At 37.5% G+C, this 25,750-nt stretch overlaps 1 protein-coding gene across 3 annotated transcripts in view; it reads left to right on the top strand.

Moving 5' to 3' along the window:
- The window catches only part of KDM1A (lysine demethylase 1A), a 61,706-nt gene that overhangs the window by 749 nt on the left and 35,207 nt on the right, over nt 1–25,750 (top strand). For 2 of the 3 annotated variants that reach the window (XM_038531654.1, XM_038531653.1), the window contains exons 2-3: nt 9,058–9,223; nt 23,284–23,343. In XM_038531654.1, the coding sequence (XP_038387582.1) occupies nt 9,058–9,223; nt 23,284–23,343 (226 nt within the window). The remainder of the gene's footprint in view (nt 1–9,057; nt 9,224–23,283; nt 23,344–25,750) is intronic. The other variant, XM_038531655.1, reaches the window with a different exon arrangement.

The raw sequence follows: 25,750 nt of genomic DNA, 5'->3' as shown, positions 1-25,750 counted from the left end.
AGGGCCCGCTCTTTGCTAGTTTTCCTCTTTTTTTTTTTTTTCCCCCCCTCCCCTATTATTCTCTCTCAACGATCTTTTTTGACGTAGGTTTTTCACAGATGAGGAAACTGGCGAAAAGGGGCTTAATATCAATTAGTCAAAGCGCAGGTACGCGGGAAGGGGAAAAAGAAAAAAGAAAAAAGAAAAAAAAAAAGACTCGTCACGGAGCAGTATCTACCGACGGCGGCTGCCTCGCGTCTCTGGGTGCCCAGATGCCGTGCCCAGGGCGTCACTGACCGGGTTTTTTTTTTTTTTTTTTTTTTTTTTTTTTGCCGAACACGCGATGGGCAGGTGTCGTTGACCCTGTTTTAGGACATCAGTCAGCTGAGGCGCGCGGTTGAAGCAGCTTGCCCAAAGTCCCACAACTTAAGTCCAGTGGTGCAACTGGAATCTAACGCTTCTGTTGTGATGAGGTGTCCTCCGCCTCAGACAAAGGACCACATGGGACACCAACCGTGCAGGGCACTAAGGCAGTACTCGGGCACAGACTTTGTAGATTTGGGGGTTTTTTTTTTGTTTTGTTTTGTTTTGTTTTGTTTTTCTGGAGATTTAAGGCTTTTAAAATATTTAAAATCGTGCGATTCGTGTAATTTATGCATATAATAAGTCTCCTGTCTGTATATGGTTTTTTAAATGGATACGCCAAGTCGGGGTGTATGGAGAACTTCTTGAGATGAGCATCACCCAGACTGAACCCTCAGATTCAACTGCCCACTGGAGAGATCGCTCTCTAAGAATAAAAACCCCGCGCTAAAAGGAGGAAGGGCTTTTGGGGGCTTTAACCAGAGCCTAGGTTAGAAAAGACGCAGGTTGGAGACTCCCAACTCTCCGAAATGAAACAGAGGGCACAAGCCCTCTGCCCGGGTTTTTGTTTTACTGTTTTATTTTTATTTATTTATTTTTTTAATTTTTATTTATTTATGATAGTCACACAGAGAGAGAGAGAGAGAGAGAGAGAGGCAGAGACATAGGCAGAAGGAGAAGCAGGCTCCATGCACCGGGAGCCCGACGTGGGATTCGATCCCGGGTCTCCAGGATCGCGCCCTGGGCCAAAGGCAGGCGCCAAACCGCTGCGCCACTCAGGGATCCCTGTTTTACTGTTTTAATACAATAAAGAATGGCCAGAAACCATGCGATGTTTCTTAAAAACAGGTTTGTTGGGATAAATCATGTGATAAAATTTACGATTTTTAAGTTTTGCAGTTGAATGGTTTTTAGCATGTATTTACAAGTTTTGCCACCACCACCACAGTCAGTTCTAATTTGGGGACATTTTCACCACTCCCAAAAGACACCTGTACCATTGGCAGTCATTCCCCTTCTCCCGTAGCCCCACCCTTGGCAACCACTAGTTTACTTTCTGTCTGTATGAATTTGCTTTTTCTGGACGTTTTATATAAATGGAATCAGAATAGGTGGCCTTTGTGTCTTGCTTTAGTATGTTTTCAAGGTTCATCTATGTTGTATTTCCATTTGGTACTTGACAACTCTGTGGCATAATAATGTCTCATTGTATGGATATACCACATTTTGTTGATCCATTTTTTTTTTTTAATTTATTCATGAGAGACAGAGAGGCAGAGACACAGGCAAAGGGAGAAGCAGGCTCCCTGTGGGAAGCTTGATGCGGGACTCAATCCCAGGACTCTGAGCCAAAGGCAGATGCTCAACCATTGAGCCACCCAGGCGTCCCTATCCATTCATCATTTGGTGGACATTTGGGTTTCCTCTTATTGGGTGTTAATAATGCTATGAATATTTGTGTATTGTTTTTGTGTGAACATAGGTTTTCAGTTCTCTTGGGTATATACTAGAAGTAGAAATCACTAGGTCATATGGTATCTCAGTGGTTTTTTTGTGTCTTTTTTTTTTTTTTACTTCTTTAAATTCAGTTAATATATAGTGTATCATTGGTTGTAGATGTAGAGTTCAGTAATGCATCAGTTGCATATTAACACCCAAAGCTCATTACATCATGTGTCCCCTTTAATGCCCATCACCTGATTACCCCATTCCCTGCCCTTTTTTTAGGTTTCATTTGAGAGACCATGAGCGGGTGCGGGGGTGCAGAGGGAGAGGGATAAGCAGACTCCCTGCTGAGCAGGGAGCCTGACACAAGGTAGAAACACATCTCAGGAGCCTGGGATCAAGACCTGAGCCTCAGGCAGATGCTTAACTGACTGAGCCACTCAGGAGCCTTAGTGTTTTAAATTTTGCGGAATTGCCAAACGCTTTCCCACGTTAGCTACGACATTTTACATTTACATTGGCAGTATATAAGGTTTCCAATTTCTCCATATTCTTGTCTTGATGCTTTTTATTATAGTCATCCTAGTGGATGTGAAATGGTGTCTCATTATGGTTTTGATATGTTTTTCTAATGACTGATGATATGGAACATCTTATGCTTATTGGTTATTTGTTGTATATCTTCTTTGATAAAATGTTCAAGTCCTTGGCTCATTTTTAAATTGGGTTGTCTTTTTATTGTTGAATAGTTAGATTTCCTTATATATAGTGACAAAACAAAATAAAACAAAAGGTTTTTTTTTTTTTTTTAGATTTTATTTATTTATTCATGAGAGACACACAAAGACAGAGACACAGGCAGAGGGAGAAGCAGGCTCCATGCAGGGAGCCCTATGTGGGACTCGATCCTGCGTCTCCAGGATCACACCCTGGGCTGCAGGTGGTGCTAAACTGCTGCGGCAGCGGGCTGCCCAACAAAAGTTTTTTTATTTTAATGTCTGATTTATCTATTTTTCTTTTGTTCCTTTTGCTTCTGATGTTGTATCCAAGAAACCATTGCTTAATCCAATATCACGAAGATTTACTTCTGTGTTTTCTCCTAAGAGTTTTATAGTTTTAGCTCTTGCGTTTGGATCTGTGATCATTTTGGAGTTAATTTTTGTATATGGTATGAAGTAGGAGTTCAACTTCATTCTTTTTCATGTGGATATCCACTTGTCAGCACAATTTATTAAAGACTATTCTTTCTCCCTTTGAATGGTTGGTGCCCTTGTTGGTTGGCCAGAAACATAAAGATTTATTTCTGGATCGTCAATTCTGTCCCATTGATCTATACTTTTGTTCCAAAGCCAGTACCACACTGTCCTGATTACTGTCACTTTGTGTAATAAGTTTTGAAATCAGGGAAGTTTGAATTCTTCAATTTTGCTCTTCTTTTTCTAGATTGTTTTGGATATTCTGTGACCCTTCTATTTCCATATGAATTTTAGAATCAGTTTATCAGTTTCTACAAAAAAAGGTAATCCCAATCTGATTGGGATTGCCTTGAATCTGTAGATCAATTTGGGACATACCGTAAGATTTGTCTTTGCAATTATCCTATACAGATTTAATTCCTGTTATACTGTTTTTCCATGGTGATTAGGTCTGAAACTCCAAAAAAGAAAAGTAGATTACCTGTTTCTTTGGGGAAGCAACTAGAAAGTAAAGAACTGGGGAAATTAACCTGTCCCTGGCTAGTCTTAGGAGCCAGGGGGAAACAAACCTCAAGGGATAGAGTAGCCGTTAAAGGAAGAAAAAGCAAGCTGAGACTAGTATAGAGTGGCCTTGCTTCAAGAGTTCTGAGGTATATGCAGAGGGGTATATCTGTATCTATAGATACAGATTCTATAGGGGACTTGGATACAGGTGTTATATATAATTATATAACTAAAACAAGGTTCAGGATATTGGAAAGGGTCCATACAATTGGGAGGTCCCTAAAGCTTAAGCTTCAGAAGAAAATCACCTCTGTGTATGCTAACATAATAGCAAAATATTTAAAGTTTGGAATTTTTTTTTTTAAAGATCCTATTTATTTATTCATGGGAGACACAGAGAGAGAGAGGGGCAGAGACACAGGCAGAGGGAGAAGCAGGCCCCATGCAAGGAGCCCGACATGGGATTCGATCCCGAGATTCCAGGATCATGCCCCGGGCTGAAGGCAGGCACCAAACCACTGAGCCACTCAGGGATCCCCAAGTTTGGAATTAAGTTGGATTGGGACTTTAGGAACACACCAAACAGCTTCAGGAATGGTGGCCTTCAACTGGGCCTTGAAAAAGCACAGAATTTAGAAAAATATTCTGGAAGAGGAGTTAATTTTTCTCCCTATGATTCCTTTTCCTCAGGAAAATAAAACCTGTCTTGTAAGATTTTTAGGTTTAGGTACAATGTAAACAAAACACTTATTGCAGTGTCTGGCTTAGAATAAAGTGCCCAGTAATTAAGTAGGACCAGTGGAGGGAAGAAATGAAACATGCTTGACAGATTATGCAGGGTGTTTTGAGAAGCTGTAGGGAGTCCGGAGTGGACAATTGAACATTGGGAACAATTGGCAGATGACAGATGAGTTTAATTGGAAATAACGTTTTTTCTAGGAGCAAGATAAATTGCAAGGATCAGTAGTGTTTGGGTTGTAGAGTCCTGTCCGGATTATAGAGAGCCAAACACTAGATCTGTGCTATTCAGTATGGTAGTCACTAAGCCCATGTTACTAGTATGACTGAGGAAACTGAGTTTTTACATTTAAAAAAAAAAATTAAGACTTTTATTTACTTACTCATGAGAGACAGAGAGTGGCAGAGATATAGGCAGAGGGAGAAGTAGGCTCCCTGCCCAGAGCCTGATGTGGGACTCTATCGCAGGACTCCCTGGGATCATCACCTGAGCCAAAGGCAGACGCTCAATCATTGAGCCACCCAGGTGCCCCTACTTTTAAATTTAAATAGCCCGGGTGACTACTGCTGTCATATTGGTAGCACAAATGCAAAACATTGCCATTATTACAGAAAATGGCATCAGACAGTACTGCACGAGACTATTAAGTACAGACCTTAAGTGCTAGGAAGGAAAGATATATTTGGAAGGTTAGAGTAGTTAGGAAATTTGCAGAGGAGGTGAGCCTTGAATTTTAGGTATTGGAATAATAGAAAAAAATGGTGGGAATCGTTTTTAGGGAGTTTAGGGATCCCTAGAACATTGAGGACTTTTTGACTAGTGTGTTGGAAAACGGCTAAAGGTAAGTCTGACTCATTAGAGCCAGAAAGTTTATATGCTGGTTTGAAAAATTTGGTATTCTCCTGTAAACTATCTGAAAACATCACATATTTGGAAAATCAGTCTGGCAGTTGTGCCCTAGGTGAATTAAAAGGAAGAAAGCTTAAAACAAAAAGACTGGAGCTTTAAGGTGATTGGAAAGTGATTCAATCATTGTAGCAAGGGTGAGGAAGAGAAGGGAGAGACTAGAGGTGTAAATTTCAGAGTCATCTGTGTAAAGGTAAGAATAATTACCCTACTGATTTATAGCTGCCTATTGGACATTTTTGGTTGTAGTAGTTGTAGAACCTTCAAAGTCTTTGAGGATTTTACTTAGAGGTGAGAGGTTCTCACTACTTTGTGTTCAGAGTATCCATTCCTTTTCTCAGAGGAATAGTTTTTTATTCTTTTATTTTTTAGAGTTTTTGTATACTTTCAGGTGGTTTAACTTTTTATTTAGCAGAGAAACTTTTTTTTTTAATTTTTTTTTAATTTTTATTTATTTATTTATGATAGTCACAGAGGGAGAGAGAGAGAGAGAGAGAGAGAGAGGCAGAGACACAGGCAGAGGGAGAAGCAGGCTCCATGCACTGGGAGCCTGATGTGGGATTCGATCCCGGGTCTCCAGGATCACGCCCTGGGCCAAAGGCAGGCGCCAAACCGCTGCGCCACCCAGGGATCCCTACAAAATAAAACTATGCAAAAATCTCAAAATAAAGTAGTATTGGCTGTTTTTGTTTTTCAAGATTTTTATTTATTTATTTGTTATGAGAGACACAGAGAGAGAGGCAGAGACACAGGCAGAGAGAGAAGCAGGCTCCATGCAGGGAGCCTGATGTGGGACTCGATCCCTGGTCTCCAGGATCAGGCCCTGGGCTGAAGGCGGTGCTAAACCGCTGAGCCACCGAGGCTTGCCCGTATTTGCCTGTTTTATATTAAATTTAAACTTAAAATCTTTATTTTAAAGATTTTATTTATTTATTTGAGAGAGCGAGCGCGCACAGGTAGGGGCAGGGGCAGAGGGAGAGGGAAAACAGGCTCCCCACTGAGCAGGCAGCCTGATGCCTGGGATGCCTGCGGGCTGATCCCAGGACAGCAGGATCACGATCTGAGCCAAAGGCAGACCATCAACTGACTGAGCCACCCAGGCACCCCATAACCTTTATTTTAGTTGTCAGTCTTTGAGAAAATGAGGCTTTTTTTAATAGAACCACATTTGAGAATGGAGATTAAGCTTAATAGTTACAGTCTTATTTCAGTCTCAGAATCCAATTTTATTTGTTTTATGAAGTATTGTGAAGACCCAATGCTTGATTAGATCCAGCTATTGGTAAGTAGTGCAGATGGTTGTTTTTTTAGCTTGTCTTGTCATCTCAGGACACTCTTGGTTGAACAGATTGCAGAAGAAATTGCATTCTTAGGTCTAACCCATATTTAGTATCCAAGCAGTACAAGTTCATGTGTTGTTGGTCTCCAAAGGATTATTGTTTGGTTTAACACATATAAATGTATATTTAAATGAAATTCTGAAGAATCTTAGGATTCTGTGAAACACATTTTTTTTTTTCTGGTTATCAATGTTTTTTAACTATTTAGATATTTTTGCTCCTACTTCTAGGTATCTTTCTAATCTCTTTTTTCCCTTGAAAACCAAGAACTCTATTCCTTCTTAGTAGCTACTACATCAAAAGACTGGCTTAAACGATGTTTAAAAGATTGGTTTTGCTTCAAAAGTTCTCAGTAATTTTAATGTGCATTGTGATTGTCCTAGAAGGAGCCTGCAAAAAATGTAGTGTTTCCGAGACTTGATCATGGATTCCTTTTGCCTTCAAAGGGTATTGGTCTTGTGGAACATCCTTTGGAAAGATCCAAAAGGATCTTACATTATTGTTTCAGAATTTGCACATGACCCAGTTCCATGGTAGGCACTTAAGTGATTATTGATTTAAATGGATGAGATTGATGAACAGGATTAAAGGGCTGAATCTTTGGGTAGGGAGGGGTCAAGCACTGTTGAGAGCCAAAAGAAGAAAGGAAACTGCATACTCTAAACATTTATTATATTTTCTGGCCCCTGTATCCAGCTCTTTGAAACTTTTCCCTCCTTGCTGCTTTTTTGCGCATTGTCCTGAGGTCTGTTCCTACAGTTTATCTCAGTCAAATAGGGCAAAGTTTAGTATCTAGATTTCTGGAAGTTTTATTGTAAAGTCCTTCTATGAGATGATTTACCTAATAAGGACCATTAGTTTGCAGCTAGAATTTCAGTTTTTAAGGGCAGGGAGACTCTCATTCATAATTGTTTTCTTCATTGTGACCATGTAATCAGTGTTCCGTATTTGATAGATGAATAGTATCATTCATTTCTTAAATAAGAATTTGAGAGCGTGGGTCAGAACTGTTTAATTTATCTTTAATTTTTGTTTCCATTTTCTGACAATCTTTTTTACCTGTGTTCATGTCATTTAAAAACAATAAAGGCCAAATATAAAAGCAGCCAGCCAAATGGAGCTATTTCCAAGGCATTTCAAAAATTAAGGTAGATTACATTTGCTGTAATCCACAGGACTATTAATTCCAGAAACCTAACAAATTAGGTGTGTTACATATGGAAACCATGTTGTCTTTGCTCTGTCTCCATATCTAACAAATTTTTATTTCATTCATTTTATCTTTTCATTGACTCTGAAGTAGAGAGCTGTTGTTGCTATGGCTTCCTGGAATTTTTTTTTAGGGTGGGAACCACAGTGATAGTTTGCTAGTGTTCTAAGGTTGGTGACTATTTGTAATACTGTATTACACATTTTGGCAAACAGGTCCACATTAATCTTCCCTATAAGTTGCTTTACACCCAGTAGGACATTCACCAAGATTGCTTCCTCTATAATCTTATTACCTGATTCTCTCCTTTATAACCTTTATTACCTTATTCTCTCCTTATAATTCCTTTATGTGAATTAATTAGTAAGTAAGGCCTGTAGTCTCCATTTCTGTTTCATGTAATTTGTTGTATTAAGGATTCTTTTCTTTCATCATTCAACTGTCTTAGGTTATTGGTTATTTTTTAAGCAAATGTACTTTCTCATAGTTTCAGTGTGAATGCTGCCATTTGCAGTTTTTATTACCTGCCATTGCTCCCCATTTGGTTTCTGGGATTTTGTTGTTTTTTCGATGGAATAGTAGAAGTACAGGCTTGGTATTAGACAGACTTGTTTTTCTAGTCGACTATATTTTTATCTCAGGGTTATTTTATTTTATTTTATTTTATTTTCTAAGGATTTTATTTATTTATTCATGAGAGAGACAGAGAGGCAGGCAGAGACACAGGCAGAGGGAGAAGCAAGCTCCATGCAGGGAGCCCGATGTGGGACCCGTTCCCGGGTCTCCAGGATCACACCCCAGGCCAAAGGCGGCACCAAACTGCTGAGCCGCCCGAGTGCCCCTCTCATGGCTATTTTAGTCTTTGTTGAAACTTTCAGTGTGTAAACATGATGTATACATACATATGAATACATATGCATATACAAACCTACATATATACACATGTGCATATTTTAAAAGAGTTCTTAGGAGTTGTAGAGAGCCTCAGATTCGTTGATCTAGATGTCGGTATTGTGATGTAAAATTGATAGATTGGGCTAAAGCTGAACTGATTCCAGACTGTTACATGAGGGATTTTAGGGTTTTTTTGTTCTGTTTTTTAAGTTTGTTTAAGTAATCTCTGTATCCAACATGGGCCACACTTGAACTCATTATCCTGAGATCAGGAGTCATATGCTCTTTGAGCCAGCCAGATGCCCCAAGATTTGGTCTTTAATAGCTGCCTTTTATGAATGAGCTTGTTCCTTGTTATTTGCTTATATCCCTTACAATTTGAAGCTTAAAGGTAGTTCACATTCACTGATGGTTCCAAATTGAGTCCCTGGTTTTAGATGTTCACTGTATTTAGCTTTCCCTGGTATAATCTCCATATAGGTAGAGTACAGAGAGATGGATGAAAGCTTGGCCAACCTCTCAGAAGATGAGTATTACTCAGAAGAAGAGAGAAATGCTAAAGCAGAGAAAGAAAAGAAGCTTCCCCCACCACCCCCTCAAGCCCCACCTGAGGAAGAAAATGAAAGCGAGCCTGAAGAACCATCTGGTGAGTTATAGTAATCAACCAATTTTACTTTATCTTGGAAATAATAAATGGATTAATTCCTATTCCACAGTGTTATGTCTTCATCTTTGGTTTATACTCTGATATTGGTCGTATGTCTGTAGTGTATATATATATGTATACATATACACACGCATACATGCATCCATATTACGGTGGTACTGATATTTTGTGTGTGTCTGTATGGATATAGAAGGAAAGTAAAAGATGGTAATGGAAGGATAGTAGCCTTCTAAGGCACTTGGAAAGTTAGAGAAATAATTAAAACATACAGAAAGCCAAATCTAAAAACCAGACCCCTCAGATTTATCTCTGATTCAGAATTTGTAGATAGAATGGTTCAGAAATTATTCTGGTTAAATTATGCATTTACCACATAGATAATTTCTGATAAAACCTTCAGAGTGAGATCAGTTTTGAGAACAATTTCGTAGTGAACAAATGGAAGATTACGAGGTCAAAAAGAAAAGGTTTAATGCCTGTTATTGTTTAATATTGAGTCCTCCAATCAAAGGAATGGTAGGAGAAAGGGCTATGAAGAAATTCTAAACTTACACAGTCTTCCTATGGCAGTGGAAAGATTGGAGACTATATAGTCTTGATTTCAGAGCTTCAGACATCTTTGAAGAATTCTCACTAATATTCCCTCAGACTAAGTCCTGTTGAGAGACCCAGCCTAGGAGTACCCTTCTCCTTTGAAGAAACCAAACAAAAGTAGAATGTTAATTAATTTTGCATATCATCTGTTCTTGATGGTATTTCATGAACTCTTCTCAACTTTGAATTTCTACTAAGTTCTTCTCTTTAAAATACTTTTTATATTTCTGATAGCTCCAGGTCCACTTACCTCTGTATTCTTTTAGTCCTGCATCTTTTAAAAACAAAATTTTTTGTTTCAGATCCCATCTTTTAATATCTTGCATGACTTTCATAGGTACCCAGATACTGACATATTTGAGAGGTTTATCTTTTGTTTCAGTCTTTTGGGTGGTGGTGTTGGGAGGAGGGTTGGGGGGAGTTCTCCCCTGTGATGTTATATAAATCACTAGATGTTTGTTTTTTAAAGATTATTACTGATGTATTACTTGAGAGAATTACAGGTCAGGTGTTAATTTAAATTTAGATTTAGAACTTAACAAAGAGATTAATTCTGGCTAGAGATTCTGGCCAAAACTCTCAAAAATTAAAATTTATAATTTCAGTAATTATAATAAAGTTTAATAAAAACACAGTTTGAGAACATCTTAAAAGGATTAGATTCTGGGTTCAATTTATCTCAGGAATATGGGGTTTTCTAAGAATGGTTTTCTCTCTCAGTAGAGATACCAGAAGTATGTTTAAAAATTTATTAAAATGACTTCTTGGGCAGTTATTGGCAGTGATCTATTATTACCTCTGGGACTAATGTCCCTGAGACAAATGTTGCCTTCTCCATACCTTAAAACACCCCATTTCTTTTTGTGGATACATTTTTTTCTTTCTAGTCTTTTACATTTAGCTGTCATCCCTTTCTGTCCTTCCCTCCAACTTCTCCCTTGATTCTCTCTATTCCTTTTCATCTGTATTCTTCTGTGATTCTTGCCTTTCTTTTCTTCTGCCTTTGTTGTAGGCTTGCTAAATGAGGTACATGGGGATAAATCTTGATATCCGTCATAATTCAAGAGGCTGTTGATTTCTTGTTTCAAGGGCTCTGAGTATTCTTCAGTAGGTGATCTGATAGTTTAGATGCTGCTTCACCTTCTTTTTGTGTGTGTAGTTGTGTTTCTGGTAGACAGCTGTCTGAAGTTGGTACCAAGTTGATACACATTTTCTTTGTCCTCTGAACATTTTAAACCTGGTACTGGTATTTTCTTTTTCATGAAAGAGATTTTTTTGTTTGTTTTTCCATTAATGTCAGACACTGTTGCCCCAAGAAGTAAATATCTTAACAAAGAGATGTAGGATTTGGGGAACTGTCTTTATGCTATTATGTTGTAGTTAAATTTTTATCCAGTGGTTTAAATAAGTTATCTTAGTATTTGGGGGGATAGTTTAGACTATCTTCAATGCTCAGAGATGTGTTGAAAGCAGCCAAAACTTGCAATATATTATTTGTGATTATGTAAATAAAGTTATTTTTCCTTTAAAACAACTTGAAATTTAAAAAAAGTTTTCCAGCGTGAATTGGGGAAGTATTTGCCCCAGGAAAGTAGTGGCAACACACTGACCTGTGTAATTTAGAAATAGATTGGGCCCTAATACTGAATCATAAAATATTGTCAAGTGAGTTTGTTTGAAAACTGTCCAGGGTTTCCAAATCTCTTGTCTTACCAGAACCAGCTCTTTTGAGTTTTTATTAAAAAATTGAATAGAATCATTGTCATATAGGTATCTTAAAATCTTTGAGAGAAGATGTGGGACTTGTTCTTTGCCAAATCTTTATCTTAATCATTTTAGGTAATAACAAGAGGTTAACTTACTCTCTTAAAATATGTAAGTAAGGTTTGAATATATTTTATTTTTACCATCCTTTAAGTTTGTTTAGAAAATTTTGCTTGGCTTTCCACCATGTTATTCTTAAGAATATTTTGTTAGCACAAGGTATTCTGAAGTCTGTTGGGTCAGAGGGTATTATTGGAGAAGATTCCTCTAGGAGAATTCTGGGAGGAGGCCAGAAAAGAAGGTTGGAGTCTTTGTTACCAGGCTAAGGAATTTGAATTTCTTGTCCTTTAAACACTGGGAGGAATTGCCAGGGTAGCACTGAGGTATTTTGAGTGAGAGGCATTTTACCAAAATATATTTTTTGTAAAGATCAATTTGATATGCTCTATAAGAGTGAACTAAAGGAGTAAAAGAGACTGGCTTGGAGAGATGATTTAGGTTGTTTTGATAATCGAGTTTAGTGAATTTTGGTCATTGGAAAACTATTCTCAATATTAAAGTTGAATTTTTATGGTAACCAGATGTTTGGATTTTTTGTTTGGATTTATGTAATTGGGAAGAAGTTCTGTGTGGCTTAATTATTTTTCGATTTGCCTGCTTTAGATAACTGAATGTAGCTTGTCCTGTAGTAGTCACATGAGTAAATAATGTATTTTTCATACTAAATATTGCTGCTTATATTTAAAATTAAAATGATTTGTTTTCCTAAATGTTTTTGTGTATTTTACATTTACTGTGCACTTCTGAATGTATTTAACAAATGATGGATTTATTTGGTTTCCTAGTGCCTCTTCTAACAAGATAAAAGTGTTTTTTAAAGTCATGCCAACTGAACCTTGAAAAGTCTTTGGAATTGAGTGGTTATTAGTGAGTGGTATCACATAATAGTGGAGCATCTGTAAAATAGAGTAAAAATTCTCAGTTGGATTTTACTGGTTTAGAATAACACCCCTGTTAAATAACCTTCTGTTAGAGAGTTGCTTTTTTTTTCCTTTCTTGGTTCAGTTGTTAACTTTTTATGCCTTTGATTATTCCTCAAAGAGGTTTTATACTATATTAGCTGATTTGCTAGTGCTTAGCTTTTTATTTTCATGCAAAAACATTATTTTTTCTCCCTCCACTGCCTTACAACAGTTGAAAATTTTCAGAAAAATCTTACTAGTAGTTTCTGAATTTAAATTTTGTGTTGGATAGCTGTTTAGGAACTTGGGTTTAGGCAGATATTTGGGGTTAGAAGTAGCTTAGTTGTGTAAGCTTAAGACTAAAAAACTTGCTTTAAAATAGTAAAATGAATTGTGAAATGGGCTATTAGGATGCCTTTCTTAAGCTTTCTTCAGGTTAATGAATTTCTCAATAGAGATATCAGAAGTATGTTTAAAAATGCATATGTATGTATGTATATATATATATATATATATATATATACACATACATATGTATGTGTATCTACCATTTTTCCAGCCTCAGTGATGTGCTGTTACACTAATGAAGCTCTTCAAATCATTGGGTAATTTTGTTAGATATGATTAGTTGATTGATGACAGTTCTGCATTATCTGTTTTATTGAATGCCTATAGGAAGAATCACTTTGTCTCCCTGTTTATATTTTTTTAAGAGCATATAAAAACTTATAAGAATGTAAACAAGGGAACCTACTTGCTCTCTGTTGTGCATGGTAATTTTGGGGGTGTGTGTGTGTGTGTGTGGTATGTGTGTTTGAAAGACATATAAGCTGTTGAACAGATTACAGTAGTGATGTGAAAGATTGGCATGACAAAAAGTAGTTTTTAATAATTTGGGGGGCACTGTTCATGTAATAGTCATACTGTAGGTTGAAAGAATACTTTAAAAAATCACATGAAAGGAGATGCAACATGAATTAGTAAAAGTTACTAAATTCTAGAAAATAACACAAAATATGTGTATATAGGAAGAAGAACTTAGTTTAAAATGCAATGAAATTTGATCACAAATACTGTTATAATGAAAATATTTATGACAAAAGATTGATGACTTAATATTTTATGAATTGCTTATTCAGTACGGCAAAAATCTAAAAGGCAGAATCTTTTGGACTGTCCTTTAGAACTTAGTATACTAGAATTTGACCAGAGAAGAGTTTAAGATGAGTTTCCTTACATTAAAAGAAAAAAGAATCAGTGGTCCTAATACTTGTATAATGGGCTTTATATTTTTTTAGTTCCTTGTTCTTTAGGGTCCTGTGTGAGGCAGTCATACTGATTGTGGTCAGTAAAAGTCCTAGGTTTAGCAGCATGGATAGTTATGGTCAGAGTTCAGTGAATAATTTTGTTTACTGTGCCATAACTATTTTCAAGTAGCTTATCCCAGGCTCTTCTCTCTGATTTCTTTTGCTTGCCTTCAAGAACAATCATATAACAGGAGTAGCTTTTAGATTTCATGAGAATGGACTCCATTACCTCCACTGGGAGGATTATAGAATTTTCTATTACACCCTGCATACCCAGCAGGAGGCCCTCTTTTGTAGATTTACTAGAGGTTGCTGGGAAATTCATTCCTAACAGAGTTGTTTATGTTGCCATTTTGGCCTATTATCAAATAAGTGCCTGAAATCATTTGAGTTCTCATTGAATGAAGTATGATGTGTAACATTTAGAATGCAGACCTAGCCCCCCTCTTTTTTGTATAGCATCATTTCAGTATTTTGATTTGCCACTGTGCCCCAGAATAATTTCCTGGAGGGCTAAGGATAAAAAAGTCACAGGCTGGAAAGGTAATCTAGGTTAATTCACAATTTTTGTATTTTGAGTGGTAACTAAAAATGGGCCAAGATATGTATCACTATAAAGTACATGGTCCCCGCACTCATAATTTATGGCCTAGTATGAGATATAAATGTGTATATAAATCCAATAGAAGGTGAAATAACTCTTAGATAACACATTTTAGAATAAAAATTTGGAGAGAGAGGCAGGAAGAGTAGGAGGGAAGTAGATCTTATTTTTTTTTCTTTTAAAGATTTTATTTATTCACGAGGGACACAGAGAGAGAGAGAGAGAGGGAGGGAGGCACAGACACAGGCAGAGGGAGAAGCAGGCTCCATGCAGGGAGCCTGATGTGGGACTTGATCCTGGGTCTCCAGGATCACACCCTGGGCTGAAGGTGGCACTAAACCGCTGAGCCACCCGGGCTGCCCGGAAGTAGATCTTAAATCCTTGGTTTACTGGAAGGATTTTTAAAAAGGTTGTATGGAAGAAATTTTTTTAAATTTAATTTATTTTATTTATTCATGAGAGACACAGAGAGAGAGAGAGAGGCAGAGACATAGGCAGAGGGAGAAGTAGGCTCCCTGTGGGGAACCTGAGGCAGGGCTTGATCCCAGGACCCCAGGATCACAACCTGAGCCAAAGGCAGATGCTCAACCACTGAGCCATCCAGGTGCCCCCCCCCCCTTTCTTTTAAGATTTTATTTTTAAGCAATCTGTATACCCAACGTGGGGCTTGAACTCATAGCTTTGAGTCACATGCCCCACCGACCAAGTTTCAAGTCACATGCCCCAACCGACTGAGCCATGTACTGGGAAGGGAAATTTAAAAAAAAAAAAAAAAGAAATAGAGACATCTATCCTTTTCTTTTTTCTTTTTCCTTTCCTTTCCTTTCTTTTTCTTTACTTCACTTATTCATAGAGAGAGACAGGGAGAGGCAGAGACACAGGCAGAGGCAGAGGCAGAGGGAGAAGCAGGCTCCATGCAGGGAGCCGGATGTAGGACTCGATTCCAGGTGTCTAGGATTACGCCCTGGGCTGAAGGTGGTGCTAAATTGCTGAACCACCCAGGCTGCCCTAGAGACATTTTCTATACAAAGTAACATTGCCCCAAATTTGGCAGTTCTTCATGGACTTTATTCCACAGTTACTTCTAAAGTTACAATGCTTTGTTCCAGACATGTTGCTGGATTCTGTGGGTTCGGAGCTGAAGACTAGGTCTTACTGCAGAGAATTCATAGTCCACTTTAGGGTTACAGATTTAATAATTGTCTATAGTGAAGAAACAGTACAATAAAAGTATATTCAAAGTATGGTGAGAATCCACAAGTTGTTTTTATATGTTTTTCCAAAAATTGGGTTTTGGAGGTTTTACATTAAAACATGAAGGAATTAAATTAGGCTTTTTTGTAAGCAGTAATATCCTTGATTTTTAACTGGTTACTGCTTTGGGCTGATAACCATTGAATCAGATGCTACCAGTTTCATGTTCGGTCTTTGACAGATTGAGCTGCTTTTGATGATTCCATTTCACTGATTGTTTTGTTTTTTTATTAAGACAAAGTGGTTGTTTGGTTAGTGGAGGAATTTTATTTGTATAGTTTCCTTGAATTCTTTTTGCTACCATCCTTTATTTGGTGTGGTCTTGGTATAATAGAAGAACAGGATACTTGGGCTATGAGGATTTTCTCATCTGCAGAATGGGGCTTGGTATGGGATCAAATGAGAAAATAGGAATTCCACCCTCATGTACAAACATCTTATATGTATTAAACACAGAGTTGATCTAGCAATAGGGTGGATTGACATTTTATCAGGAAAAAATGAGAGTAAGTTGTTGGTTGACATACATACTCATCACTTTTGGAAAGTGGGAAGTATTTGTGGTAGCCCATTTTTAGTAGCATGTCATTTGCAAAATCATTTAAGTTTTTGTGCATTAAATCCTAGGAATGGCAAATGTTGGTACTTTTTTAATGTTAGATTCTCTCTTCTAGAATAACCTAATCAAAATCTGTGTATCAACTATTGAGATATAACAAATGTTAACATTTTGCAGTATTTGCTGATCACACAGGTCTTAAACATTTGAAGATAGAGTTATGTTTTTGTTTTTGTTATCTTTTTGCATCTTCTGATATGTGAAGATAGAAGATCATATGTGATTAATGCCTAAGAAGCTGTATCTCCTTCCTTCCTTGTACTCAAATCATACTGAGGATGGGAAGAGCCTCTAATCATGGTCTGAGAAGATGTAGATGGCCAGCATTCTGAGAAACTCGCTTGAGCAGAAAAAAGGGATTCTCTTATTGAAATTCTCTCATGGTTATCAGTTGTGAAAAGTTATTATGGTTCTTTTTAATAGGTTCAGGGTAATGTTCAGTATTGGCCTTTTTAGAAACAGGTGAGGGGTGCCTGGCTGGCTTGGTCAGAAGAGCATGAGACTTGTTTTCTTTGTGAATTCGAGCCCATGTTGGGTGTGGAGATTACATACATAAATGCATACATATGTAAACTAACTTTAAAAAAACAGGTGAATAAACTGGAAAAGTAAGCTTTATATTAACAACTCAAGCTTGGTAGCTTTAAGCTTGGTAGTTGAGCAACATGACAACATATAAATTGTAGACTTTCTCCTGAACATTTTGAAGAGTGAACTACAAACCAAGATTTTACAACAAAATAGGTGAGGAAAATGTCTACTATGGAATGTGGAAGGAAATAGCATGTTAAAAAGTTAATTCTTCCCTTTGGCTTCTAAAAGCTTTGTTTTTCTTCTTTAGTTTATAGGGCTTTTACTTTGTATAGGATTTCTGTTACGAGTTTCTCACTTCTGCCCCAGTGTTGTCTTCAGGTGCAAATCAGCAGTGCTCCAGCTCCTCCAGTCAAAGTGAGGAAATTCTAGGTAGGCTCCTACATTAAGCAGCGCCGTTTTCCTACATTCTAGACCTTATTGACACTGTAAACTAGGGTTGGAATTCTAATTGGAATCCACAGATTTCGTTCTGGATAATTTTGTTGAAGAGAATTGGTCAGGTTAGCCTGTGTTTTTTTTTTTTTTTTTTTTTTTAATTTTTATTTATTTATGATAGTCACACAGAGAGAGCGAGAGAGGCAGAGACACAGGCAGAGGGAGAAACAGGCTCCATGCACCGGGAGCCCGACGTGGGATTCGATCCCGGGTCTCCAGGATCGCGCCCTGGGCCCAAAGGCAGGCACTAAACCGCTGCGCCACCCAGGGATCCCAAGGTTAGCCTGTGTTTAAATAGCTCTGATGTGCTTCAAAGGAATGCCTGAGGCTTTCCTTCAGGCTAGTTTTATCTGTCTCTGTGATCTAAATTTACTTCCCTTTGCATTTTGAACTGTTGTAGATCATTTTTTATTCTGTCCAGAATCATAGTCAAAAAGTTAGAAAAGAGATACATCAAGAGCAGTATACTTGAGGATGTTAAAGCTATCTATCACTATAGAGAGGACTGGAAGGCAGCACAAAGTGGTGATAGCCCTCATAACTCACTACCTTTCAGTTATTTAAACTTTTTTGGGGATCCCTGGGTGGCGCAGTGGTTTGGCGCCTGCCTTTGACCCAGGGCACGATCCTGGAGACCCGGGATCAAACCCCACATCGGGCTCCCGGTGCATGGAGCCTGCTTCTCCCTCTGCCTGTGTCTCTGCCTCTCTCTCTCTCTCTCTCTGACTATCATAAATAAAAAAAATAAAAATAAAAAAAATTAAACTTTTTTGGTCATTTGTTTATGGTGACCAATTCCTCTTTGAAACTGTGACTTTCCTTATGAGATTATAGTCCTACATTTACAACTGCTTCAAACTCTCTGAGCCTATTATTACCTCCATGTTATTTTAAAGTTTTGGTCCCATTCTAACTTTGAAGTTCTGGCCCTTTTTTTTATAAATTTATTTTGTGGGGTGGTGGGTTGCAGAGGGAGGGAGAAAATCCTGAAGCTGATTTCATACTGAGCACTGATCCTGACACTGGGCTCTATCCCAGAACCCTGAGATCATGACCTGAGCAGAAATCAAGAGTCAGCTGCATAACTGACTCTACCACCCACGTGCCCCTGGAATTCTAGTCTTTAATTACTTTAAAGAATAAGTAATTAAGTAAAGAGCATTTCCATTTAATTTAATTCACATAAATTTTTCCTAAATTTCCCATTGTGTCCATTGCATTACCATTTCTGAACTTAAAACCTGGGAGTCAATCCTGAACATCCCTTAGCCCTTTGATCAAGTGTTTTAAAGTCATGTATCTTCTGTGCACAGCTTCTTTGACTTGTTATGCCTTATCCATTTTCATTGTTACCTTTTTATTCTAGTGAATTTTACTTCATATCTAAATTATTTAAGCAATCTTTCATTTGGATCTCCTTTATCTAGATCACCTTCTCCCTTTGATCTGTCTGGTACAAAGTGGCCAGATTAGATTAATTAAAATATCACTTGTTTTGCTGCTTTTCTGTGACAGATCATACAGTTCTACTCCCATAACTATTAAGATCGAGTTTAGGTTTTGACACTGAAAGAGGCCCATTTTACCTATCCTGCTCTCCCACATCTGCAAGTACTCTGTGGTTCTCCATACATACCAGCTCTGTGCTTTTCTTGCTTTTTATAAGTGTTCTGGACCATGCTGGTGGTTTGACCTGCCAAATCTCCGGATTTGTTCAGAAAACCTTCCCTGATTCCTTAAGTCTGTGTTAGCTTCTTTTTTCCCTTAAAAAAAGGGGGGGGAGTTTCTTTCTGGATATTTTTCATCTTTTCCCCAATTAGATGGTAAGCCTTTTGAAAATAGGTACTTACCGTGTTCAACTTTCTACTCGTGCTTGGCAATTTTGGAATAGGTATTCAGTAAACATTTTATTAGTGAGATTATTTAAAATATAAACTAAACTGAGGTGTTAATAGAGTGGAAACTCGTGTGTTCAAAGATGATTTAAACTTTTAAGGTTTTGTTTTTTTCCTCTGCTAATTTGTCAGATTTGCTTGAACCCAGTAGCTTGGCAGTCACTTTCATTCTATAGCTTTGGTAAAATTTTTATTACATTTTGTAAAGTTGATTTTTTATTTAAAAATCATTGCTTCTCAGAAGACTTAGAAGTTTCTCAAATTGTCTACAAAGTTACTAATTTGAATGTGATTTCAACAAACTAAAGTCAAAATGTGAATCAGCTGTTCAGTATGTTCCTGGAACAACACATCAGTGATCCTGCCTTCCATGCTTGTCAGATAAAAATATTTGAAAGACATCATAGATTTCCTTTTAAGATGTTGGAAGAGTGATCTCTTGAGAATTTGAATCAAGATGAGAAATCATCCTCTAGTGACTGAAACTAAAATACTTCACTGTTCTTTGATAATAACCTAACAGGTCTGTGAAAGGTTTATTAGAAGGCAACTGAAAGGCTGCTATGTAAGATAAACCAAAGATTTTATTTTTGACTTGTAGAAGAGATGTGCAAATACAGGTACTAAGGATCTCTGCTTCAGACTTGAGGAGTGTGTGTGTGTGTGTGTGTGTGTGTGTGTGTGGTGGGAATGAAAACAGAAGGAAGTCTCCTGCGCAGTGCAGTGGTGCCAAAATCAAGGTGATATGAAAAAGTTGCTTTTGTATATTTTCATTTTCCATTTTGAATTTGAGCTCATGGAGGATAACAACTGTACTTGACTGCTGTTCCATGTCTTTGTGCTACTGTCAGAAACAGAGTCCTAGGCCAGAAGAATTCAAGAAATAAGTGAATATGGCATTTTATATGTTCTAATCAGAGACACTCCTGGATAGAAAATTAGCTGTAAACATTTATATGTGTGTTGTTTTTAAGAAAATGGTGAAAGAATTGCTCTAGAATATCACTAATAAAGATGATGCTGTTACCTGTCTTTGGAGAAGTAGGCACTCTCCAAATACTCAGTGTGTTATGATTAGAGAGAAAGTAGCAACCTCATCTTTAAACATTCATCAAGTCAAGAGACACATTGTTCCCTTACTTAATTTAAGCACTTTTTGTTTCGCTTCTCATCATTTCTTAAGCGTTTATTTTTTTTTTTTTAATTTTTATTTATTTGTGATAGAGAGAGAGAGAGGCAGAGACATAGGCAGAGGGAGAAGCAGGCTCCATGCGCTGGGAGCCCGACGTGGGATTCGATCCCGGGTCTCCAGGATCGCGCCCTGGGCCAAAGGCAGGCGCTAAACCGCTGCGCCACCCAGGGATCCCTTCTTAAGCGTTTATATCACATATTTGGTTTTCTCCTATTTCTCTGCTTATGCAGTACTTTGGAGTTTCTCTCTGTCTCCCTTTGACTTTATACTGTTAAGAGGTATCCCTTAAATCATCACAGGGTTTTGAATATTTTTCATATTACTCCTACATATTTTATTAAAGAATAGTATATGAGTTTTGTTCCTTTTTTCAAAAGCAGAAGGTGAAAAAGACCTCCCTACCTTGTAAAAGAACGACCTTGTTAAGCTTTTGAGTGCATAAATCAGGCTTAAGAAATCTATATTTCCATTAAAGACCATTGACAGAAAACAATCAGCCAAGAGCTACCTGGAGGTTAAAATAAATTAATTTAGCGTACTGTATGACATGTAGTGTAGTAAGGGGAGAAAGCAAATAAATGATAGAAATAGGAAGGGTAAAATAATTCAGACTTAATGGCTAGCTTAAAAGTAGGCTTTATTATTATTATTTTTTAAAGTGGTAAAATGCCTTCGTGACAGGAGACTGTAGCTTTCATTCTTGGTATAGCAGGGTACATAATTTGAGAGAGAGTAGTTATATTATTCCTAGTGCTTAAATGTTATTCTTGGAAACTATTTATTTCATTGTTCTGAGCCCTCTCCCCCCTTTTAAAAATTGATTCAATCTTTTGATTTAGTGTGGTTCTATTTGGAACCAAACAGAACAATAACAACTTCTTTAAAAAAAAAAAAAAACTAAAAGTTTTTTTATGAATAAATCTAGAAGTTATTGAGAATGAACTTTTTTTTAAAGATTTATTTATTCATGAGAGACACAAAGAGAAAGGCAGAGACACAGACAGAGGGAGAAGCAGGCTCCCCAAGGGGAGCCTGATGTGGGACTCTATCCCAGGACCCTGGGGTCATGACCCGAGCCCAAGGCAGACGCTCAATTACTGAGCCACTCAGGTACTCCAAGAATGAACATTTTTTTTAATTTAAACTTTAAAAGTAAAAATTAAAACATAGGGCCTGCATTTTCAAGATGTTTGCAGACTGAATTTTGTAAGGAGTCATCTCTTTGGAATTATATGCCCTTTTCTAAAGGCTGTAAACAAATTATACATCTTGAGCCTTGTCTGAGAACCATACCCTTCTATAGAAGAACCTCAAGGGTCCTTCAGACAGAAGCATAGTGAAATAATTTTTAAAAAAAATTAAAAAAAATTAAAAAAAATAAAAATTTATTCATGAGAGAGAGGCAGAGGATGAAGCAGGCTCCCCTATAGGGAGCCCCAAGTGGGACTGATCTTGGGATCACACCCTGAGGGGAAGGCAGATGTTCAACCCTTGAGCCACTCAGGCTCCCCATGAAATAATTTTATTTTTATTTTTTTTTAAAGATTTTATTTATTCATGATAGACAGAGAGAGAGAGGGAGGGAGGCAGAGACACAGGCAGAGGGAGAAGCAGGCTCCATACGGGGAGCCTGATGCGGTGTTCCATCCCGGGACTCCAGGATCATGCCCTGAGCCACCCAGGGATCCCCCATTAAATAATTTTAGAATGAGATTCTATCCTATCTTCTAGTAACCCATTCTAATGTCAAACATCAATTCTTTCTAAACACCTTCATATATATGAGGGTAGAAATGTCATTTTCGCTTTCCTGCTCCCTTAAAATTCACATGGTAGTCAGTCTGCTTTTTCGTTGAGATTCTTTTAAAATAAACTGTTCAGTGAAGCGTGTCTAGTTTAGGTCATTGGAGAGAGTTTTCATATCTTTCAAGGATCATGCTGTAGTTTTCCTGTAGTGTACCAGGTTGCTAGAAGCTTAAGGAGATTGATAGCATCTGTCTTGGTGATAGATTTTGAAAGAGTCTAGAAGATGATCTGTCCTGACTTTGTCTGATTGAACTTTCAAGCTGTGATACTTTTCTTGAAGTTATATTTCTACTTTTTAGTCAATTAGGAAAATCTCTAACCTGGCTTGTTGTGTAGCTTGAGTTAGAAGCTCCATCATATCTAGCCTCCCCCGACTCCAACCATGTGTGTCTATCCACATTACTTGGCATATGACTGCAGGGTGTCTTGTGGTGTGTTTGAAAGTTTTACTAAGGAAGCACTGGTGTATTCAGATCTAGTGCTGTCTGGCATGCATAGTAAATGAAACTTGTTTTGGAGCTGAATCTTTACAATGCCTGCTTTGAAGTCAGAGGGAGAATTTTTCATTAAAACTGTCTTTTGCTTGTTCATTAAGTATACTCCTTGTGGATAGAAAGGTAAAGATAAAGGGAGATTGTTGCAGCTCTAGACCTAGAGCACGTTACACTGATCTCTCAGTCTAGCAACAAGTAGTAAAAGACCTTTGGAATTCGTTTTTCCCCCATCCAGCCTTGATTAAATAAGACTGACAGCAAGGATTTAGTGATTAGAAATACTGTGTACTTTGCTCTGCTACCTTTCAACAAGAATCAGTGTGTAAAGTTGAAATTTTCTGACCAGAATTTGGAAGACTATGATGTGATTCCCTGGGCCTGATTCAAGAAGGAGCTCTCTGAATATGGGTTTACTAGTTGGTGGTGAATTTGTGAGTCACCAACTATTAGGCCTTTATGTCCAGATATTATCTTAATTTATGGAGTAAGGTCCCTGAGTTCTCCTCTTTCCTTCCACAGGGCAAGCAGGAGGACTTCAAGACGACAGTTCTGGAGGGTATGGAGACGGCCAAGCATCAGGTGAGGGTGGCATTAGATGCTTGCCACTTAGTAGCAAGAGCCGCCAAGTCAGGGATTGATGCTTGCAAGTGTTTTTGGCTATGGTATCCACATTTTAGCCAGAAGCGCAGGGGAAATTTAACCCGCAGGACAGGGTAGTGGAATAGGAGAAGGTGTAGCCAGAACAAAGGCAAGCAAAACATTTTGAAGTCCTCAGGCCGATCTCAGCCCTCCGCTCTTCATGTTCTTGAGGAGATGGCGGGTACTTTTCTCCCCAGCAGCTTTTATAGTAGCAGTAAACATATAAAACATATTTAAGAATCATGGGACCTTTAAAAAGTAAAGCTATAAACACAGAGAGGAGAAGCCACAGGCTGAAAGCCTTCAAAAAAAATAAAAATAGGACAGAAAGGCATTCTAGGAGTTAGAGGAATTATACAGGCAGGGGATTCCTCAGAAGTGGTTGTTAGATGGTGTTGGGTACATATTTTTCAATTAACATTACATAGTTAATTTTGTAGTTTAAACATTTTGTCACGTGAAAATTCATCGTTTTTTAAAAGTCTACTCGAAATGCTTTCTTTTCAGATCAAACTGTTGAGATTTTTACTTCTAGGAAAAGGTAAAGGATTAAGTGATTTATAGGGCCCATCTGGAGCCATTAAAGTTTGTTTCAAGAATCCAAAGTAGTATGTCTGGATTTCATCCTTTGCCTTGGATGTTTTTGTGTGGTTCAGTGCTCAAAGCTGACTGATAACGTACATTTTGATAGAAATGGAATAGGTATTACTTCACTTTTGGAGTTTGTTACTTTTCAACTGTTAAGTTTACTTTAAAATTATTTGTCTTTTGCAGTTCTGTACAGCAGGTCTAGGAAATACTTGTATTTTACTCTTGGGTCAAAGTTCACTGTTAATGCAGAAATTAGTACATAGGGGATCCAGAATGTTAGAAGTAAACTTGTTTAAATGTTCTCCCAAGGATCGGAGGTTGATAATCAGCTCATGGTTATCTGAGAGGAGTTAAAATCCTCATTCAGAGTCTGTGGCAGATAAACCTTCAAGAATGCTGTTCATCAAATGATGCATAATTGGATCTTCCATGGAACTGTTGAGGATCAGGGATAGCCTTTAGAGCTTTAATCTTGAAAGTAATTGAGTTTTCTTGCTTTTTGTTTTAACGTGGATAAATTTACTCTTTTGCTTTAGTAAACAGTACATTGTATTGCTGAAAGTAAAAACAGACTTTCATATAAAATTGTGGTGCTTCTGACTTACTGTTTAGTAGAACATGAGTTTTTTAAAGTGTTTCCAAGAATAGTGGGGACTATTCTGAACCCTTCAAGACCTCTCTTCAGATCTTTGTCATGCTCAGAAGCATGCATTTGTGAGATGATCAGTTAGAAGCATATGCTTGTAAGTGATCAACATTCTTTTTTTAATAAAGGCAAATGACCCTCATGGGTATCTTGGGACCAGGATCATATCTTAACTTCTATAAATCCACATCAGTCTGGTGTATTCATCCTAAATCTTAAAAGTTAGAAGGGAACTTAAGGTCATTTTCACTAGTTTCCTGCTTTCAAACAGACTATTGTATCCACCTCTGTTTTATGGATTAGGACTTGAAATATAATTAAATGATATGACCAAAGATACACCAGCAGCTGGAGGAGTGAGAACCCAGAGGTCTTCTTTCTCATGCATAGACTAGTCCTTGTACCCTCCCTCATAGAATCACTTAAAGTGTACGTTTCCTCTAAAAAATAAAAGATATAAAGCATAAGAAATCATGATTCTCCTTTTTTTTTTCTTTTCCTCTCCTTTCCCTCTATTCTTTATTCTTTTTGTTTTTATACTATTGTAGGACTGGATATGGTGCATCTGTAGTTTACTAATTTTAAGTGTCTTTTATGTGTAGATTCTTGTCAGGCTTTTGTTTTCACTCTTCAACTAGAAATGTAGCTATTCTAGTTAATTTATCTACTTCATGAAAAAAAGGCAGTTAACTTTCATGGAGGTCTTCTTTTCTGTTAATTTTTATATCTGTTACCTCACTCTCCTCAGGATAATACCTGTATCATCAGAATCAGGGAGGAAGTGGTTTCATGGAGTAGAGAATTTATATCTTCACCTTCCCCTAACACTTTTCTGCGTCTCTAATCTATTGAAAGAAGCCTTCATATTCCCTTAAATATTTTACAACTTTTACTGTGTTTTCAGAGTAAGTGTGAGCCAGTCAGACCATTAGAAAGGGTATTTCTACTTCAGCATGACTGCATTTTGACAGGTGGCATTGGCATTTCCTGTGTCAAGCATGGGGGAAAAAGGAATTGAACTAAGGGGCAAGATAGATATGCAGGCAGCCCTGGGGCTTTTAAAAAAATTAAGGTAGCATCTTTGAAACATTCTCAATTTCCAGAATACCA

Source organism: Canis lupus, chromosome 2 (genome assembly GCF_011100685.1).
Source record: "Canis lupus familiaris isolate Mischka breed German Shepherd chromosome 2, alternate assembly UU_Cfam_GSD_1.0, whole genome shotgun sequence".
NCBI classification, from domain to species: domain Eukaryota; kingdom Metazoa; phylum Chordata; class Mammalia; order Carnivora; family Canidae; genus Canis; species Canis lupus.
Note: the sequence above shows the minus strand (reverse complement) of the source record. Positions and strands in the feature narration are given on the sequence as shown.